The sequence below is a fragment of the Pholcus phalangioides genome, unplaced genomic scaffold (genome assembly GCF_987345545.1).
Source record: "Pholcus phalangioides strain wild (caught in Gottingen) unplaced genomic scaffold, Ppha-v1.0 ptg000022l_1, whole genome shotgun sequence".
Classification (NCBI taxonomy): domain Eukaryota; kingdom Metazoa; phylum Arthropoda; class Arachnida; order Araneae; family Pholcidae; genus Pholcus; species Pholcus phalangioides.
The window spans coordinates 30856217-30875172 of NW_028301615.1; the positions used below are offsets into that span (position 1 = coordinate 30856217).

At 37.4% G+C, this 18956-nt stretch overlaps 1 protein-coding gene across 1 annotated transcript in view; it reads right to left on the reverse strand.

Moving 5' to 3' along the window:
* Positions 1-18725, reverse strand: part of LOC149070177 (uncharacterized) — a 52695-nt gene extending 33970 nt beyond the window's left edge. The window contains exons 1-2 of the mRNA XM_089249425.1: positions 18233-18725; positions 285-440 (exon numbers count right to left, since the gene is read on the reverse strand). Coding sequence (XP_089105551.1) covers positions 285-440; positions 18233-18433 — 357 coding nt within the window. The 5' untranslated portion in view covers positions 18434-18725. The remainder of the gene's footprint in view (positions 1-284; positions 441-18232) is intronic.
* Between the last annotated feature and the right edge of the window lie 231 nt (positions 18726-18956).

The following is an 18956-nucleotide window of genomic DNA, read 5'->3' on the forward strand; positions in this document are numbered from 1 at the left end:
TTCTTCTTATTCTACTTTTTATAATCTGATAAAGAATTTAATTGATCAAAATCTTCTCAAACAGAAAATGGAAGTTAGAAATTTTTTCTATGCAATTAGCATATTATAAAAATACTTTCAATCTTTGTTTTGTGACTTCAAATAATTTATATAAATCTAATGTAGTTATTTTATACAAAAAATTTTAAAGTATGTTAAAACTTTGTGTGAAAAAGAAAAATGTATTGCAAAAACTCATTGTGTGATTAAGATTTTGTAGAGGAAGACATTGAAGCAAATAATACCTTCATATTGACATTAGCACCAGCATGTATGAGCCACAAAAGACAGCGTGGCCGACCTGCTTCTGCAGCGCAGTGTGCAGGTGTCTGGTTTGTCTTGGAACTCTGCATGTTAATACCATTTGGTAAAACTAATATAACATTTCTCAAGCAGTCAAGCTGGAAAGGGAAAAAAACAATTATTAAAATACATCTCTTATTTGAAAAGGGAAAAAGCACATTCTCTGGTTATGAAAACACTTCACAGTACCAACTTACAGTTGTAATAGTGTGTGTTATGAAACAAGGACTTAATTATGTTTGATTGTTTTACTAGTAAAAGTGCTAGGGATTTATTTTTTCAGATAATGCTGTAGATCAGAGGTCTTCAACGTATGGCCCCATTTAGCCCTCAGAACTTTTTATCGTGTCCCGCCAATCATTTTTAGAAAATGGTTGAAAACATTGAAAAATGATTAATTCTACAATTAATGAAAGAAATAATATCAGAATTGATGAAACAAATAATTTCAGAATTGGTAGGGAAAAAAAAAAAGACTTATTTCATTTCAGACAATAGAGGGCGCTGCACAAAACAAAAATATTATGTTAAAATTATTCATAACAGGGGTCTTAAACATGTGCATTTGGTCCTCGAAGATTTGTGTCGTAGCCCGCCGACCATTTTCAGAAAATGGTCCCAAAACATTTTAAAATGATAAACTCTAGAATTAATGAAAGAAATAATTCTGAAGTAAATGAATGAAATAATTCCAGAACAAATTGATGAAAACTGAGAATTAATCAAAGAAATAATTTCAGAATTTTTGGAACAAATAATTTCAGAATTAGTGAAATAACTTGTAAATCAATGCAATAAATAATTTCTCATTTACTGACAGAAATTATTTCACAATCAATAAAAGAGTAATTGCATAATTATTGAAAGAAGTTATTTCAAGATATATTGAGAAAAAAACTAGTTTCAGAATTACCGAAACAAATAATTAAAAAATCATTTGAAGTGATTTCAGAGCATAATTAATCTTAGAATTAATTCAATCAGTAATTGATAAAGAACTCTCTCAAAATTAGTGTTAAAAATATTTTCAGGAATAAATTAGTCAGTCTTCAATAAGTCAGTCTTCAATTATTATTGTCCCTATTTAACTCGTGGCCCAATCAGCCCTTTCTATTAAGATGTCACTAAACTACTTAGTGGACCCAAAGCTTTGTAAGAAGTTTCAATATGGTCCGGCCAAGTCTATAAGGTTGGAGACCCTTGTAGTAGTTTCGACCATGCGATATAGAAGTGGACCTATTAATTTTCAATTCAAAATTTAAAAGCCTTCCAAGCCCTTAATATCTCTTAGATAAAATGATTAAAAACATTAAAACTTTTTTAATGCTTATTTTTGATATTTCGTGAACATAAAACTACCAAAATGTAAAAAATACCATAAAATTTCTAAAAATTACCGAATTGAAAGAAAAAAGCACCAATTTATTACAGTGAAATTCGCCTGTAAAGTGGGCTTTCTAGCTGAAACTACGCCGAAAATCACGTTTCTAATCAACAGAAATTAATTTTAAAAAACTTATAAAAAAGGTTTTTCCCAAGAATTTTATTTTTTTTACAAAAATATTTTTGTTTCTATCGTCTTTGAACCCCCCCCCCCCCGGGGGCCGTGTATATCTCTGCATGCGTGCCAAGCTGAGCTCGGGATTAATCGGACATCGAAAAATCACTCAGAAAACTAGGTGTCAATTTCAAATTTTTTAGTCGCCATGGCTACCGGGATTTGCCAAAGCACTGCACCAGATACTATGATATTATGAAATGTACTCTTAGCCCTCGAATATTTGCACTACATTGTTTGCATTCGGTGGTAAGAAATTGATATTTATTCTCTCTGCTTCAGATTCTTTCTCTTTTTTTTTGGGAATTTCTCTTTCTGAGACAAAACATTTGGTGACTCTCTCTCTGCTCATATCAAAAAATTAATAAAGAAGTTTTATCAAGAAAAAAAGGCAGTAACTCAAAACATAATGGGGACAAATCATGCATTGACAAATCGAGAAAAAAAAATTTAGGCGTCAGTCGAATTTCTCAGGAGAAAAGCATGGGTTTTTACTCAAAAAAAAAAAACTCCTGAATAATGACTTTCGGCTTTCTGAAACTTAGCATTCCCCCAGCCTATGTCAAAAAACGGACAGTCATAAAATCTAAAATTTTCGTGTCATACCCCTTAAAAGACTCCAATTTAGTAATCAATTATGGAAATTTTTGTATATAGGCGCCAATAAGGATTTCCTGGTCGCCGTGGTGACTAGAAAAATCGGTATTGGCGCCCAATATTTTCTCCATGATTGCTAAATTTGGGTATGATGAGGACAAAATTTTGTTTCCATAATAATGGGTCTTCCACCAAGGAAAAGGATCATTAAGATGGAAAAGTTGAAAAACAATATTTAGGACTCTTTTCCTCTTGGGAGTTAAAAAAACCTAAGAAATTTGGTTGGACCCGAAATTTTTATTCGATTTGTCACGCTCTGCTATTACGAAATAGCTTAATTAGGATGACACGGGAATTTTTTTTTTTTTAATTCATGACAGGGTGGCCTTTTATCACGGGGAAGAGTCAAAAAGTCTCGGAAAAATCGAAAAAAACATTAAAACCTTTTTCTTCAGCAAAAAAATCTTTTCTTGACCACTTGACTAAGGCATAGCTGCCAACTTTTGAAAATGAAAATTCGGGAGATTTTCGCGCAAACCCGTATTTTATGCTAAAACCACTCCCTAATAAATACAATAGGGATTTTTCCAAATAAAATAGGGATTTTCCAAACATAAAAGTTAAAGCGTAGGGAATAAAATCCCTACTCAAAAACTGAAGTCAAATTAAAATAGGGATTTTACACACATGGAAGTTAAACCCTTGGGAACAAAATTCCTACGCAAAAAACAAGTGAAATCGGAGGCCAAAACTTCAATGATGTAAAAATAAATATTGTGTTCAATCAGAAACGCTGTGAACAAACATTCTGCGCCGCGAATGACCCCAAAATCATCGGAAGATGAAGGAAAACACCGTCAATTTTTGAAGAACACTGACTTTTTGTGACACTTCTTGATGTTTTTTTGTTTTCATTTCACGAGTGATGATGGTAGTCTTTCCATGCCCGATGTTTATGTCCGTAACACAACTTGTAGAAAAAGGAAAAGTCGGCCCTCTTCTGGAACGTTTGATGAAAGGAAATTCATCGGAATAAGTATCTTTAAAATTGATTAAATATGTTTTTGCTTATCAGTATTCATGCTTTGTTATATCGCACGTACGTAACTTCAACAAAAGAAATTTTGACCATATACGCGTCACTATAATCTTCAATTATTATCCAGGACTATTGGCTGCTAAGCCCTGCAAGCAACTTCCTTATAAATACTTCATAAGACAAGCAACTTCCTTGTTACCATCAGAGGGTTTGTAAAACTTCTTTAAAAAGGGAATTTCCCCATTTACGACGTGTGACGTCATTTCGAAAGGGAAAAAAAAGAGGCTTGATGCCCCACAAGAAATTCCTTAGGGATTGTTTTCATAAGCGGGGATTTTTTTAATGAAGTAGGGAATTTTTAGGGACAATTAGGGATTTTTGTGATTTTTGTAAAAATTCGGGAGATTTAAGAACTTTTCGGGAGGTCGAGCGATGAAGTTAAAATTCGGGAGATTCCCGAAAAATTCGGGAGACTTGGCAGCTATGCTAAGGAGAAATTTGTCTAGCACCTGATTTTTTTCCAATGTGTCAAGCCCTCTCTTAGATGGAATTTTAGATTGTGCCACCGATATCTAATGAATGCCGCAACAAGCAAGACTCCGAAAAATTCAATGCGGAAACGAGAAATTTATGTACAGACAGTGTAACAGGGATGGACAAATCACAAAAAATCTAGGTGCCAGAAAAAAAAATTTTAGGTAACAAAAAAAATTTCCCCCGAAGTAAAAGGTTCAGAATAATGCTTCTTTCGACTTCTTGGGGGCATGGTGACCCTCTTTCATGTTGACAGAAAAGCTGCTATATATTCCAAATGTATAACTACGTAGACAAAATTTTAGGCATTAATACCAATATTTTAGTCTCCCCTCCCTCTATTGTGACCTGGCGCCCGGGATTAGTCCTGGTGTGTGCGTGTGGATTCTCTAGCAAGGCTCATACTGAAATCCTCAATATATATGCTACTGCCAAAGCCCGAACTGGATGGTCACTGAGCCGGTAAATGTCCGAAATTCGGGCTTTCACCGGCCTCTATATATCGATACCTATGATTCGGGGACATCGCCACGTTAGCGTATTTTTTTAAATATAACTATGGCAATTTATAATCCGTCACAGCTAACCTTAATTATTATGGTTAGGCAACTCTAACGATCAAGAGGAATCTGAAAATCGGTATCTTAGTAATCCATATACAGGGATGGATTCTCGATGGATCGATTCTATTCGATGGATTTGGGGGCAGCAAAAGCCCGAAATTCGGACATTGGCTGGATCAACTGGGCCGTCCGGTTCGCGACGTGGCCAACTTCGGGTTTTAGCAGTAACATACACAATATGCCACATAGTATACGCAATAGAAAATGTTTCCGAGTTCTGAAGTTTCTAGAAAGGCCTTGTCTTTTTTGGCCAAATGACAAAAAATATATTTCTAGAAACATGATTTCTAGTCGTAAATGTTTCAAGAAATGAGCAAATAAATAATGAAAAAAAAGATTCTGAAGGTCGTTTCCTCACGAAAAAACGCTAAAAATAATTCCCTTGAAATATAGAGGAGGATTTCGAGGAAGAGGGAAAAGAAGTAAAAACACGGAAGATTTCAAGGAAGATCAGAATCACGGAAAGATTAGCTCATCACTTTCCGGTCGGATTCGTGGCCAAATAGTGCATATAAAATTGTCAATAATGTTGCTTCCACACACGATATTCCACAGCACATAAAGTGACAAAAAAAGTGCATTGCATGCTCAAGGGCTTCGAAGTTGGCGTTCGTCACACATCGCAACCGGATCCATAAAGAAAAAAAAAAAACAATAATTTAAACCAAAGGTGCTCAAACTTTATGAGTGCAGGCATTACCTCCTAGAGAGGCTGTAGAGGTGTATCTAGAAGGTAATGGTGCGGGCCACTTCACTGATTTGAAAACGTGTCACGGGCTGCTTAAATAACCTGTAAATGGTGGACCTCTTACGTGCTCTAAAACTGCGCCGGGGGCCACAAGTGATCTGGGAATGTTCCGCGGGCCACTTGTGTGATCTAGAACTGTGCCAGGAGTAACTTGAGTGATGTGGAACTGCACCGCGGGCCACTTAAGTGCTATGAAACTGTACCACACATCACTTGAGTGGTTTTTAAATGCGTCGCGGGTCACGTGAGTGATGTGGAAATTTGTCGCGGACCGTTAAAGTGCTTTGGAATTGTGCCGTGGATCACTCAAGTCATACGTAAATATCATGTCAGTAATGACAGTAAATAACTGTCACGGGTTAGTTAGGTATTCTGCAAATGTACCACGGCCCGTTTAAGTGCTCTGTTACTATGCGGTGGGTCACTTAAGTGATCTGTAAATGTGCCGTTCAGTAAATTTTCACAAATTCATGTTTAAGGTCATCACACAGGTTGAACATATGATACCCATAAAAATTTGGGAAAACAACCGGCTTTTTCAGCACGATTTTTTTTTTTTTTTGCTCACAATTTCCGTATTTATCAGTACAAGTGCCATGGCACCAACATTTATCGAAGAATAATTTTAAGAGCAGGCGGCGCTGATGCTAATGCAGGGCATCCCTTAGTTTTGGTTTTGAAAAACCGGAATTTCAAAGAAATTGATGAAAAGCTTCAAGAGACGTTGATGAACATTATCGCTTAAATTCCAAATACAGTCAAATCTCGTTAGTGAGTCAACAAGGTAACGTGCCAATTCGCTTACCTGGTCACTTTTTGGATATCCCAATCATCCTCTATTGGGTTCTAATGTTATTAAACTCCTGATAATGCGTCACCCCACGCTGTGTTTTGTCAGTTTTGTTTTTCAGTTTGTTCAAGAAGCTACTTTTTTGTGAAAGCACTCATGGGAAAATTACCATTCAAATCGAAAACTCTTCGTAACAATATATACGATGAGTCCAACGTTCACTCTTATCACGTCAAAGATCTACCTAGCATTTCAAGCAGAAGTCACTGAAGTTTCCATCCTCCTCCCGTCACAGAAGGTTTGTTGACAAATTCAACATTGGGCTATTTCTTACTAGGGAAAATGGTTCAGTTGGAATTTTTATTCTTGGTGAGTTGCAGTTCTTGGTCAACTTTTGCTAAAAAAAAGTGTCCATGACAGAAATTCGATTTTTTTAGAGGAAAAAAACGTTTAGTGCTCAATATTTTCATCGGCTTTTTGATGTTTTAACCTTTAACCGGCCGAATTAAGATTTGAATTGATTTTAATTTTTTGTATTATTTTCCCTTCAGATCCTTTAGTTTATAGCAGAGGTCTTCAACCTTTCTCCAGTCATGAGCACTGCCTGTACCCACCATCAAAAGAGGAGCACCCTTACGGCAAGTTCAACAAACGAATGCATGAAATGATGATTTCAATCTTTGAATGCAATTCCTCTAAGGTATTTAATTTGAACGTTAAGGAAATGCTCGCGAGCACGAAATTGGACATGAGAATCGAGCACTCTTGAGTACTTCAAGGAGCAACATGGTGCTCGCGAGCAACGGGTTGAAGATGCCTGGTTTAGTAGATATATCAACCATAACATTCATTAAAGAAAAAATTCCTGTACGTTTTCTGGACTTGCCCATACTTATAGAAACATTAAAATTAAAAACAAAAAACTTTATTTTTCCTTGAAAATAGGCAATTTAAAAAAAAAATCAAATTTATGGCGTAAGCGCTGAAATGAATGAAAGTTTTTTTTTTTTGTAAATTAGGTTTGGAATATCTCACGTTCAGGGGGAAAAAAATCAAGTGTTTTCATGTAAGAAAAACATTTTTGCTAATTAATAAAACTGATGTTCCCAATCGGGGGAACGTCAACCGTAAAAAGATTAAACAAATCTTAGCTGGACGATTGCAATGTAGCTGGACATCTGTAACCCTGTGTTCACCCTAGTGTCAGAATGTTTAAATTAAAAAAAAAGTTCGTTCACCTTTAAAGACAAAGCAGCATTATAAAAGAGGAATATGAAAGATAGACCTAATAAGAAAATTATTGGGACGAAAGCACAACAGACAGAGCCTTTTCCAATTTCTATCTTTGGAGAAAAGCATCGCTTCAACTATCAATTCCACACAAAAAAATCGCCAGTGTTTTTTCAGTGAAAAATAAAAACACATTTTTTTGAACTCAAAGAATATTTTATTTTCATTTATGTGTGAAGAATTAAACTTCCATACAAGACACTACTTTGGTTTCCATAAACATGCGGAAAAACCTGCGAATTTTTAGAAATCGAAAAAAGTAATATGTTGTGTTTTATTCAAATGCGTAATAATGTAGCAAATAAACATTAATTGACTAAAGAAAAACTCTTAAGTAATAATTTTTCATGACTGAACATCGTTTGAATAACTAAAATTCGTTTTCTTCTGCATGAATGCATCAATAGGGCGCAAGAATGATCCGGCAGCCATGGCTTACTACGTTTAACGAGTCACTTCACTTACGAGGTCATTTATTTCGTCCTCCAAGAGTGACTTATTAACGAGGTTTGACTGTATAGCTCGAATGTATTGTGTTTAAATTATCTGGAATAATTCCTGATATATCTGAAGATCCCGAACAGTCGAATCTCCATGTACGTCACTGTTTCATCAAAAAAATAAAATACTAGAGCATGTTTCCAACTTGGGTTCCGCAGTATCAAAAGCTGTAAAAAATTTTCATTGATGTTGCAACAATGTTGTATTGGCCAACGTTTCCTCTAAATTTTATATTTTAATCTGCTCTCACCTGTGTTTTCTGTGTACGGTAAGGCAACATGCTATATACAGGCAGGGCTTGAAAAATCTCTGGCACCCAGGTCACCATGGCAACTAAAAAACTGGCATCAGTGCCTAAATTTTTCTTCGCGTAGTTATTAAATTGGAGTTTGAGACCAGCTCAAACTGTTTGGAATTTATACCAGCATATCTGAAAAGCCAACATGAAATAGGGTCACTATACTCAGGAAAAGTCAAAAGAAACATTATTTTGGACTTGTTTTTCTCGGGTAAAAAATTTTTTGGCTCCTGAAAAATTGTTCTGGCACCCAGATTTTATGCACTTGTTTTTTGCGATTTGTCAATCCCTGTATACAGGATGTCTCAAATTCGTAAATTTAAAAACTCATAAAAGTTTGGTAATAAGTTTTTCATAAAAGAATTGGTATATCTGAATGTGGTTTACGAATGAACTATTCTCTCGGGGGGATTTTGTGCAGAAAAACGTCTATGAATTTTCAAAGTCTTTACGAATTTATGGGACTGCGCAATAGTACTGTATTTTAGCAATTTTGCCTGTGGATTGGAACATTGGAAACCTCTTGTAGACCACTAGAAACTCTGTAGTTTTTTATAGTAAATATCCGAGGGAAAAAACTGATAGGCCTACTACTTCGGAGTTGATCTTGACTCTGGTGCAAATGTCTGTTGCGTCGGTAACTTTAGTTCTCTCAAAAGTCACAACCATTGTTAATATCAAAAATACAACGATGGTGGTGGTAAAAAAAAAAAATAATAATATATATATTTATTTATTCTTTTTTTTTTTTGTTCTGCTGTTTTTGTTTCCACTGTGGTGCACAATCTCACGCATCACTTAATCCGTAAAACACGGTATTTCAAGAAATAATGCACGGATATATGTAGGTTCAGGGGTAAAGTCCATTGCGGAAAAATTGGAGCACGGTTCTTGTTTTCAGAATGCCGTTAACACGCCTACACTTTCAATAACTGAAAACTCATACTGTTTACTTGATAAGAGAAAAATGGCATGGAATTATTATCATAAATGAAATTATCTTCTCGAGCTCTTTTAAAAAACGAATTTTCAGCTATAAAGAACGTAATTTATCTCATTTCATAGGATTTAATAATCCTTAATTAGATCGGATGTACAGCTAACAAAATTTTTTATCTCTCCAAGTTCGTTGTAGCGAGGTTTCACTATACATGCATACAACATGAAGGGAAAACAAGCGTAAAGTAACACTCGAGTTGCTTAAAATAAAAGAAACGCCTCCACTTGGAACTCGTTCTCATCCAAATAGCTGGAAAACAAAATAAAATAAAGTGGACTACATAACGTTGTGTGAAAAAAAGAGCGAAGGTTCACTGAACTCCTTTTTTTTCTAATTTGGCGCGTATTTAAAATAAAGTTACTGTATTGTGCTTTCGATTGCGCAAAACACACCCAGTTAAACAGCACTTCATTTGAACGAAAATGTAATAAATGACAGCACGTGCAAGCTTCGTGAGCGTTTCGTTATACTAAATAAAAATAGGGATTCTTAATTTAACTCGATTCTAGAACAACAAATAAAGCTTCAATTCTTACGCAAGGGAGAAATAATTTTCCAGTGAATCAACTGTCGTTTCGGTTCGGGTAATAACGATATATACAGTTGGCCCCGCTAAATCGGGCAACGAATAATCAGAGAGAGAAATCTCCTAAAACAGAAATAACCACTATGTAAATAATATTTTTATCAGAGAGAGATGGAACATTTAAAATTTATAACATATGTTTCTAGCGAAAAAAACTACTTGGGACTTTGGAATGTCTAAGCTGTCTTCAGTACAATAAATTATTTTGTTTTTATACGCCATAAAAATTGCGCTAACATGCTCAATGAACGTAAAAATGACCAATGACATGAACGCCATGGCCTTTATGTAATCAACGTCTTGAAATTGAAAAAAAAAATGATCACGAAAAGAGAAAGGATGAGTTTTTGCAACACAATTAAAAGTTCGAATGCAATAAAAAAATATTCAAACTGAAATTGTGCCAAAGAGTATGGAGTTTGCTGAGCTCAGGTGTCAAGCATTATGTAAAACTTCTGATGAAATTGAAGCAGATTGGCGAAAGAACGGAAGCTTGATCAAGAGAGAACACGAAAGAAAAAAAAATCTAATACCGTCGGCGTCGACTCATTCCTATTGCAATGGTTTCATGCAGAAAAAGCCAAAAATGCGTTAATCAATGGGGCCATGATTGGACAAAAAGCCGAGAAAATCTGTTCTCTATACAAATGAAGGTCCCTTAATTGGATATTATGTGCTGGAATGATCCGTTTAAGCGAGGTAGACCGACCGTAGTTTCGGATTATCGGTTCGGACCCAGAAGTCTTCAACCCTTTCCGCGTCGCGAGCAGTTTATGAAAAAAAAGGGACCATGGGGTTGAAGGAACCCCCCCCCCCTTTTTGATTTTTTATCCAAAAATGTAATAATCTCTATATACAAACATAAGCACACAATTTATTACGACATGCACCATTTCGTTAGAAATTCCCCGTATGAATGTTTACGAGATGCATGTACGATATAGTATGTCTAATTCGCCAACCAGAGTCCAATGGTGATGGACCAGAGTTGTAGATGGTAAATAACTCTTATTGGCCTTAGCAACGAAAATTTTAATTATATGATACCACACCACCAGTCAGTGAAAGCGGCGCAGATCGAAGTATGCTCAAATTAAGCCCAGTTTAGACTAGAATAATCCTTGAATGCAACTTGTTTCAGAACTAAGTAGAAATTAAGAGTGAAAATGTAGTATAGCCCAGGAACAAACAAAACAATATGAAACAAACTTCACGGAAGGTTCACACACACATTCAAACATGTACCAACTCGTTAGAAGTTCCGCAGAGAAATATGGACGAGGTGCATATCTGGTTTAGTAGTAGTAGTAGCAGCAGCAGCATAGACCGGGGTTTGACAAATCGAAAAAATTAAGTATGGTATAAAATTGTTCATAGAGTGCGCACTGAACCTAAATTAAGACAATTCTTGTTAATATAAGATTGATAGAAAAATAAGACATTGTTTTCAAGAAAACAGTTGAATCCCGTTTTAACGAATACCGTTATCACAAAAATCTCGCTTTAACGAACACTTTTCTAATCTCAGATAAGTTTACATAGGAACAATGCAAAACCCCTGGAATTTTTTTATAATGAAATTTCGTTATAATGAAGTGATTTTTCCGGTTTCTTGGAGTCCATTATAACGGTATTCAACTGCATATTTTGCATACTGAAAAAGATTGCGAACTTTCAAACTGAAATATTCTTCATTTTCCCATATTAACATATTTCTATATGTTAATACGGGAAAATATTAACCCATAGAATTATAACCATTATTAACCCATTTTATTATAAATATGAACTAAAATTTCACAAAGGGAAGGAACAAAATGGAAGTTTAAAAACAAAACGGATGCAAGTTAGAGTAGAGAGAAATGATGTATTTTCGTATCGACGAATAACAGAGGAAAATAAAAATGACCGGAAGTACTGGACGGACGGATATTCTGTAAAGGCGGACCGGTTCCTTTGAATATGCAAATCACTCTGGGGATGGGAAAAAAAACAGGCATTACGAAATAAACAGGCTTTCATAATACTGACGCCGACTGAACAATAATAATGGGAGAAAGCCTCCTCAATATTGAAGTCACGTAGGGCGCACCATTTGATGTAGTATTTTGTGAGAAACTGTCCTAGATTCGGTCAAGTGACCGGCGAAAAAGTGTTGCAGCCCAAATGTGTTATTTTTATTATTATATTATCGTTTTCTTCAAGCGTGAACTTCCTCGGAAGACCGATTCCATTCGAATAGAATCTTCTGCAATGGCGTACATAAAATAAAATACATTTCTACCATTTAGACAAGCAAAATGTGTCTAAGGCCGGTATTACACTAGTTCTATAAAAGGACTTTTAGAAAATTTTAAAAATACAACCAATCGGCTTATTGCTGTTTTTCAAGTTTTATAAAAGATCTTTCATCAAACTGTTATAGTGTAATCCTGGCTTAATAGAAAACAATATGGGACTTTTTTTTCTGCTTCAACCAACACGCGAAAAATTGGATTCTGAACATTCTTCATGATCATATCAAAGCCGACGATGTAACGGAGTCTCGCGGCCTATAAGTTCTCAAATATATTGAATGCAAATACGAAGGCTACGGCAGGCAAAATGCCCAACGAGTTGGCTGAAAAAAGATGCCCATAAAAAAAATATGGATGTCAAATATAACCAAAATAAAAGCAACACAATCAAAGATGATTATGGTTGTATTATTTATTCTAAGTATGGATAGCTTCTCGATTCATCCCACCATGTTTGTCGTCCTTCTTTTTAAGTGTCATTGTGTTAGCAGCGACCCGCGGAGGTAAGCTACTCCATTTATTCCCAAGCTATTAGAGGAAAAACTCCCTGCGACACCGCAACCTGGACCATGTTTCCCCCATATCTTTATATTGATATATCATTTCATGTACAACATGTGGGGAAGTGTGTGGGGTGAAGTTGTGGGAGGGGTCCTGCTGCTGGTTGGCTTGTGGATGGTTTGCTGGTCTTGGATGTCGTTGGACTTTCTACCGTGACCCACGTCTCCTGAGACGGACCAGCTTATATCCCCTAGGGTGACAGAGCGGGGGTCACGGTTGTTCTGTTGGTAGTGGAGTTCTTAAGATGCTTTTACTTATAATGTGGCAGTTACTCATATGATGCGAATCAGGAAAGTTTTATAACTGCTTAAAGGGTTCAAACACTTCGATCTTATTCCCCCCCCCCCCACGACACCTGCGTTCCTCCAATGAAAACATTCAAGAAGTCTTTCATCATAGCTAAAGCTTCGTGCACCAACAAGAGCATGCATAGCTCTTCTCTGCACCCCCTTAACCCAGCGCCATCTTAACGCATGGGCAAGAGGAAGGGGGGCCTCAGAAAAACGAGAAGTAGTTGAATTTTTAAGGAAATCTGCCAGGTAGGGCCTCAGAAAAATCATTTGGTCCGGGGGCCCACGAAGCTCTTAAGACGGCCTTGCCTTAACCAAGTCTATGCCCCTCTGTAGGTATAGTCCAGTGTTTCTCTAAGTGGGTAATATCGCCCCCGGTGGGCGATAGAAGGTTCGGGTTTTAAATTTGTTTATACTGTATTTTTCTTCGTGTTGAAAACCGAAACCTGTCACAGTTGTCATCAGTCTCCAAAATAGAATATGTCGGAATCTGATCAGAACAATCTGGGGAAGAATTTTAAGAAAAAAAATTCCTTTACATGGAAAACACTATCAATGAATTTCTACCGCAGAACATTTTCCGTCAGCTGAGTGTTCGTTGCAGAGAACAAAAGGCAAAACGTTCTGCTTTGGGGCCGTCAGTACTGGAAGAGTTCACAGTTCCCGGTAAAATCTGCTCGATCATTCATTTCCCTGGCTGAGAAACTGAAAAAAAATTCCCTGAGCAAAGCTCCTGAAAGATATATTAATCAAAAAAAAAAAAAAAAACTTGTCAAATGTTTTTCGAGTTTTAGTTTACCCTTCATAATGCTTCTGACTTTTACAGGGTTTCCAGCGACAAACGGTCAGGGAAACGTAAAATGTCTGGCACGGTCAGGGGAAAATATAAAATATTAGGGGTAAAGTCAACTAAATATGCAAGTACCCGATAAAACTCGGGATGAAATTCTGTGAAAGGAGAGGCCAATATTTCGAATTATGTGTATTTCTTTCTTCAGGAGTTTTGCCCAGGAAAAAGTCAAGGAAACGATTAAGTAGATTACGCCGGAAACCCTGTTTTATCAAACATTTTGCCAATTTCAGTGATGTCTGCTAAATACTCCAAAATAAATCTTTTCCTGAATTTTTCCCTGGTCTAACCTTTCAGGTAGCTAGGGACCCTGAAGTTAAGGCTAATGTTCGAAGTACAGTCAAACCTCATTAGTGCGTCACCCGGGTAACGCATCACTCCGCTTACCGGGTCACTTTTTTGGATATCCCAATCATCCTCTATGTAGTTCTAATGTTAGTAAACCGCTGATAATGCGTCACCCCACTCCGCTCAAGAAGTCACTTTTTATGAAAGTACTCATGGGAAAATTACCATACAAATAGGAAACACTTCGTACGATATACAGGATGAGCCCAACGTTCACTCTTCATCACGTCAAAGACAACAAAAGCAAAGACCAACAACTTCAAGCAGAAGCCACTGAAGCCTCTACCCCTCCCCCCTCTGTCACTGCATAATTTACGAATTTCTAAAGATTGAAAAAAGTAATATTTTGTGTTATTCAGATGCGTAAAAATGTAGCAAATGAACATCAATTGATTAGGGGCCGTTCAAGTATCACGTAAGCAAATTTTAGCCATTTTTGACCCCCCCCCACCTTGTCAGCAAAATTTCGTCATCAGCTCTGCCCCTCTGAATCCTAACTCATATTTTCATAAAGGGTGGTTGATGACGTAAGCATTATCCAAACCTCCCTCCCCCTCTCATCAAAAGTCAGCAAAAACTCTAATAATATCAATTTTCATGACGGAACTCGTTTGAATAACTAAAATTTGTTTTTCTTTCTGCATGAATGCACCAATAGGGAAATAGGAGTCAGTGCAGCCATGGCTTACTCCGTCTAACGAGTCACTCCACTTACGAGGTCATATTACGAGGTCTCCCAAGAGAGACTTATTAACGAGGTTTGACTGTATAGCACGGCTTGACCGATCCCAGGAATCAGGTCACCATGGCGACTGAAAAATTGATATTGGCGCCTAAAATTATTTATGTAATTATTGGCCTACGAAAAAAAAATACACTCGGCTCCTAAAATGGCACCTAGAATTTCTTCAAATTTGTCAAGCCCTGAAGTATAGACGATTCACGAAATGGGCGATCATTTCCCCTGTTTACTCCCAAAGTTTTTTTTCTTTTGGTCATTCATTATAACCTGGGGCGGACCTAGGAATGAAGAATACGGCCACATCGGGCCCTATAAAAAGAGATTTAAATGCATCAACGCACTATAACATACCGTGAAAAATCGCTACAACGATAATCGATATAACGATACAATAAATCCATCAACAATGGTATTTTTTGCAGGTCCTGTTTGGAAATGTTTATACTCCTTATAGACTCATTATATGTTAAATTTCTGCTTCTCAATATAACGATAATCATGCCCCCCCCCCCCTACAAGAGCGGGACTGTCAGGGCCCCACGATTCTCGTCATTTTTGTTTTCCACGCTATAAATTCACTTGAGTCACCCGCCAAAGGTCTCAGCCTAAGGGGGGCCCCCCTGCTGCATGTTGTGGTTGGGAAGGCATGACGATAATCCTCCTGCAACAATATTTTTTCTTTGTTCGAAGAGTACCGTTATATCGAGGTTCCACTGTAGTATCTAATTCCAATTAACAGCTAATATTAAAATCTTGCGGCAAAATTTAACAGAATCAAAAATTTGATTGCCTCAGTTATACATAATTATACTATATTACAAATACAATCTCGATTTTGCACCGGCTGTGCAAAAATGTAGAATCTCAGCCCTGATTGTAGTCGATACGGTTTTTTTTTTATTGGATTTACCCGCCAGTAACTGCCTTTGGACCAATTTCTAATCTGATAATTCTTCCAGTACATTCTGCAGAAAAGAGAGGGGGAAAAAAAACAAACACATAACGGGCATTTTCAAGTGTTTCTTCGAACATCAGCGGTTACAGTTGGCATCCGTGGATATCGTTGGGAGCCAATCGGATCACTGATTCCCAGCCAAGAGCAATTGATTACAACGGATTATTGATCTGTTCAAAAACACCTGCCTAGGCAACAAAAATAGATTTAATAACACTACTAAACTCATCGCGTAAGGGCGCGATCAATAATCTCCGTAAATATTAGCTTCATAAAAATCAATAAATTACAACAAAAAACAAGCTCGATTCTAAGAAAACATTTCAGTGTGAAGATCGATAAGACCGTTATAGCCACTCCTCTACGTCATTCTAGCGACGTCTTAGGACTTGTGAATAAGAACTTAATACAAACTATAACTGGGAGACAAACAAAGGCTGTATAGTCTGGGTAATAGGTTCCCAATGGGTGCTCCGGAAAAGCCTAGGGTTCCGCAACAGCTCTTCAAGAATTCTTTTCTCATGAGACAGATTTTCTGTTTTCTTTTCATGTTTGTTTGGATTCCGTGGAACAGCCTCGTAACATCAAGGATCAAAGTCGTTTTAAAGCATGGGGCTAACCCAGACCTGGCCAGAGGCACACGCAGGGGGGGCACCACCACCGCTCTACCCCCAAAACGATCGAAAATTGGGAAATATTTTCGCAAAATAATTAAAATATTGAAGGAAAATACCTTTTATATGCAAATTTAATCGATTTCTGTTGATCTCAAATGCTTGTTGAAAAAATATTAGTAACTGAAAAATCTGAAATTCTTTTTGCCCCGCTTCCCTCCAAAGTCGATCCTGGGAACGTCTCTGCAAGGGGAGCTCGTAATAATTAGCTGTGGTACTTTGATTTTTGATTGTTGGTTGGCAGGTTGCTCAAGCTAGGGAGGGATACTAGAAAAATTAATACACCCGGGGGCCCAGAGTGCTGTTAAGACAGCCTTGCTGCACAGTGGTGGTCGGCTGAAGTTGGTTTTCTATGGGTTCCTAACTTCGAGACGTGGATGCGAGCAGCTCTCTTCCCGTTAAAAATTCTCGCCATAGACAGCAACACAAAATGTATATGAAAAATATATGGCAGCACTAAAATACACACACAACGCTGAAAACGCATTCAGACTGTTAGGTACACACGCACACTTCCGGCAAAACTCATTCGGTAATAAATCGCCCCTGACGGTAGACCGGAATTGCGCTCGGTTTGAAACAAGCCTTGTCGAGGTCCCACACACACACAAACAAACGAAAATATCTGAAACTTCTAGTCTTGAAGGTGGCTCTAGGTAGATCAGCCTTATATTTTTAAATCCGTAAATTTACTAGTCAATCAGGAAAAAGGGCACGCTAAAGATTAGCCGTTATGTGATGCATACATACTGCGATCCTTTTTAGACCTGTTTTCCCGGCATGCCAGTAACGGACCAGACCTCAACATTCAAAAATCTGTTATCTCTCGAGTTTGGCGGCATACAGTCTAATGCGGGGGAATATCAGGGCATGGTCCCTACGCTGGGATCTTTCGTGGGCCCTTCTATAGTTCATGTATAGCGTGAAAAAGCAAAAAATTATGAGAATTGTCCTGGGCCCCAGGGCTAGAACCCTGTCAGCCCCGCCCTTGTGGGGGCCCGCAACTAGGCTGGGGCAACCGCGGCACTGCCCAAGGGCCCCCGAGCCGAATAGAGGTCTCCAAAAAATTAACACATTTTTCATACTTTGAAGTGGGCCCGGAAAAGCCCATTACGGCCCTGGGGAATACAGTACAATTAAAATTGTGCATCGATCCGTGTTTTGATCAGCAATAATCCGATCTATGTCCCCCACATTCTGTAGCGGGGCAACTAGGCTGGGATCTTTCGCGGGCCCTCGATCAGACTTTTAACGGGCCCCTTCTGTAACTAATTTATAGCGTGAAAAAGCAAAAAAAAATTATGATAATCGTCCCGGGCCCTGTCAGCCTCCCCTATGTGGGGGCCATGATCCGATCCATTAGAAATTACTTTTTTTAACCATAAAAAATGATTTAAAGTATTTGTAACCTTCAAAGTCACATCCTGGGGATACATATTACAATGAACATTGTAGTCTTGATTTGATTACAGAAGAAATTACACAAACACATTTTTACTTTTATATTGTTGGGGGGGGGGGGATGGAACAACAATTGTTTACTACGTAACCAATTAAATAATACTGTTATAACAGCAATTAATGAAATTAATAACGAATTTTTGCTTACGTTTCCGAAGTAGGCGGCCCAATGTACAGGTGTCCAGCCAAGAAATCTGTCTTCGGCGAATACCATGTTAGCAGCGTTGTTAGTAGACTGAAGCAGTGAAGTGACTGTTTGAGAATCGCCGCTCTTGCACGCGTAATGCAAAGGAAAACTGTTGGAAAATTCGAACTCGTCGATTTGAGTATGAGCTGTGCCGAGAGACATTTTTATATATAATATATTGGGGGGGCTTCCTTTAATTAAATAACTATTAAATTAGAATTAACAAAATTCTAGTCTATATCATGTAAAAGATCCTAAATTTCTTAATAATAACGGAGGAGATTTCAAAAAAATGGCTCTCTCTCTCACTCTCACACACTCCGAAAACAGAATGGAGAAGGAAAATATAAAAACCCAAAGGCCGGCAAACAAAACACAGAACACAAAAAGCTGTTTTTTTCTCTCTTCTTCTTCTTCAACCGGTTGCGCGCGCGCTCTTCGATTTTTGTCGTCTGTCTCTGAACATCCGGGATCTTTTCCTGTTGTTCGGGGTTGGGTTGCCACGTTTTTTCTGATTCGAATTGTTGGCTCGTTTTGATAGGGGCTGAAATCAGCCAAGGTTTGCAGTAATTGGCGTGTGACCATATTGTCTCCAAGAAAAATCCCTCCCTTTACGGGATTTTTCAAAGTAGATTTTTTAGAAACCCAAAGTTTAGAAGCTTCTTAACGATTATTAGGAAATAAC